The following is a 2,987-nucleotide window of genomic DNA, read 5'->3' as shown; positions in this document are numbered from 1 at the left end:
GCGCGTCCGGAGCCTGTGCTCCGCAACGGGAGGGGCCACAACAGTGAGAGGCCCGCATACGCAAAAAAAAAAAAAAAAAAACAAAGAAAAAACTCCCTCCACAGATGAACAACAAGGACCTACTGTACAGCACAGGGAACTATATTCAACATCTTATAATAAACCATAATGGAAAAGAAACTGAAAAAGAATATATATGTGTGTGTGTATATACATAAGAAACTGAATCACTCTGCTGTACACCTGAAACTAACAAAACTTTGTACATCAACTATACTAGAATTGCAAAAAAACCCCAAAAAACTGAATGTTACCAGGGAGGAAAAAAAACAAAACAAAAAACAATAACAGCAACATTAGCTCCTTAAAACAGCAAATTAAAGTCTTCATTAAAAAAAAAGAAATCTCCCTCCAGGTCTGTTTTATTTACCAAGGTTCCTCTATGTTAATTTTGCAAAAGTTACAAAACTGGGGCATAGCTTTTCATGTATGGCTAACTGCCTATTGGCCTCGGCAGTGAAGCCTGACCTCCTCTGAACCCCACGCACTCCTCTCAGAGCTCCATATTCTGTAAAACACCTTTCTTGTTGTGAAGCAGCTCTGCTAATGTCATTTCTCATTTGGGGTCCAGAAATCATTATCCGTAACTATTCAAATGGATTACTAGTACTTTTATTTGGAGTAACAGGGACAAAACTGATAACGTACAACTTGGAGGGTAGAAAGTTTTCATAAAATGCCAACTTAATTCTCTAAAACACCCTTCTATTTAAATAGACATAAAATTTACATCGAAAAAGACATAGCCTTCTCTCAGCCATCTACATGTCCATGTTTTTGCCAAGTATTTCCTGGGGAAAAATCCTTTTGTGAATTTTCCATGGTAGGGGAATGATTCCCTCAGAAAAGAACAGAAGCTGCTGCCTAATCCATCACTGATCCTGCCGCAAGAATCCCGCTACAAGCCCTGAGCCCTCACCATACACTCCAACTGTTAAGGACAGGAGTGCCAACTGTACTCAGGGTAGGCTAGTCACCGTCGGGAGCCACAGAAAAAGCAGCTCGAATTAGCTCGAACTAGAAAATAACGTAATAAAAAAAAGCAGCTCGAACTAGAAAATAATGTAATAAAAAGGCATGAAAACACATTAATACTCCTTTAAAAGATACATCACACTAACCAGTAGCATGCATGAGAACATGTCAATTTTGAGGGAGAATAAAAAGCTTCAGGGGTAAAAGAAAACGGAAGCAAGTTACAAATCGCTCTCAAACACTCATGTTTGATCACTTCTAACATAAAGCTTTAGGAAAATGATTTTAGATGCAAAAGAAGCAGAGACCTAATTTCTAATTCCTGGAGAAAGCTGTTTGGTACAACACATGCTTTAGCAAAGTGAGCGACTCATCTCCACTCACTACGGTAACATACCTGCAGAGCCAGCTGAGAAAATGTGCACAGTATTGCTATTAGGCACGAAAATGCCATTGAACTGCTCTTTGGCTTTGGAGTAGCATGCAAAGTACACAGCCCTGTTAGAACAAAGAGAGAATGCTATCAAGACATTGGTTCGATGCTATATAATACGTATGCCCTTCCACAACCCCTGACAAATTTAGCAATATAGGAAAGAATTAACATGTAACTGAAAGCTTGACCTTATCTGTGCTAAAACCGAAACCGGCTGCAGGCATCTTCAGGAAGCTCCTGACTGGCCCTCCAGAAAGTACTCAGTGATGACGGGAGTGCCCAAAACAACGGAGGAAAATGAGGTTTTGGTAATATATATACAGAATCTGTTTACAGTCTTCATCCTGGATGAATGCCAATCCTTTTAAGCACCAACATATACCATAACTGTTAAAATTTATAATACATTTCTAAAACATACCACACTTGTCCTGCCTTACACCAAAATGAGTACATCAGATGTACTGTGAACTTTTTTCCTGATGACTCAGGATCACATAGGAACATGTACGGTGGCACACGTGTTTTCACCAAGTGCACCCTCCACTGACGTGCTCCCAGCCCCAGAAAGGGACCGCTGGGGGTGGCGGGCCCCCCACCTTGGCTCTCTGGTCTTCTCTTCTCTGCCTGTCTGCCTCCCCGCTTCTGCCTCCTCTCCTATTGGGGCTGGAGAGCAGAGCCTGGCTGTGATTTTCCCTGCTTCTTCACCAGCAATGTCAGGGAAAATGCTTTTTTTCAGCTGGCCCGTGGATCAATTACAGAATGTATTTTTCAACTTAGGATCCTGACTACGTATCATGAATGTGTTATAAAACAGTATTTTGGTTTTTTCTAGGTCCCAACTGTTCTAAATGGGCGTGGTGGCCAGGACTCTATATCAGATTGACAGGTGTTACCAAATTAGCACTGTCCACAAGTAGATATGACTCCATTTTAAAATTTTACTACATATATGCAGTATGTTTGCCTTCTCTGAATAATGCATACCTCATATAACCTCACAGACTAATACTTTCTGTATTTTCAATAGATTATACACATAAGCTACAGAATTCCAAAGGAACAAAAGGATTTAATAAGAATCTGCATTTTTTTTATTGGCGTGTAATTGCTTTACAATGTTGTGTTAGTTTCTGCTGTACAATGAAGTAAATCAGCTATATGTATACCTATATCCCCTCCCTCTTGGACCTCTGCATTTTTACAACATCCTCAGGAAATCTGTGTATAAACTGGAGCACTGATATGCAAGTATTCTAGAAGCTTTTAGTCTTCACTTTGTATAAAACAAAATTCTCATTTTTGTTATAAAGATTAATTTTGCTTAAAGTCTATTCAAGTACTATGTGGATTCACATAAGTGACCCTTGTCACTGAGCTCCCCCTCCCAGGAGGCAATTTCTAGAAGCAGTTTCTTACCTACTTTTCAGAGATACACTGCTATGCGCGCGCGCGCGCGCACACACACACACACACACACACACACACACACACACACACACACTTTCATATCCAC

General features: G+C 40.3%; 1 protein-coding gene across 1 annotated transcript in view; it reads right to left on the bottom strand.

Annotated features, from left to right (window-relative positions):
* Positions 1-210: 210 nt before the first annotated feature.
* Positions 211-2,987, bottom strand: part of LOC114485337 (solute carrier family 25 member 33-like) — a 19,728-nt gene continuing 16,951 nt past the window's right edge. The window contains exon 5 of the mRNA XM_028486590.2: positions 211-1,533. Within this exon, the coding sequence (XP_028342391.1) occupies positions 1,419-1,533 (115 nt within the window). The 3' untranslated portion in view covers positions 211-1,418. The remainder of the gene's footprint in view (positions 1,534-2,987) is intronic.

The sequence above is a fragment of the Physeter macrocephalus genome, unplaced genomic scaffold (assembly GCF_002837175.3).
Source record: "Physeter macrocephalus isolate SW-GA unplaced genomic scaffold, ASM283717v5 random_1368, whole genome shotgun sequence".
NCBI lineage: Eukaryota > Metazoa > Chordata > Mammalia > Artiodactyla > Physeteridae > Physeter > Physeter macrocephalus.
Note: the sequence above shows the minus strand (reverse complement) of the source record. Positions and strands in the feature narration are given on the sequence as shown.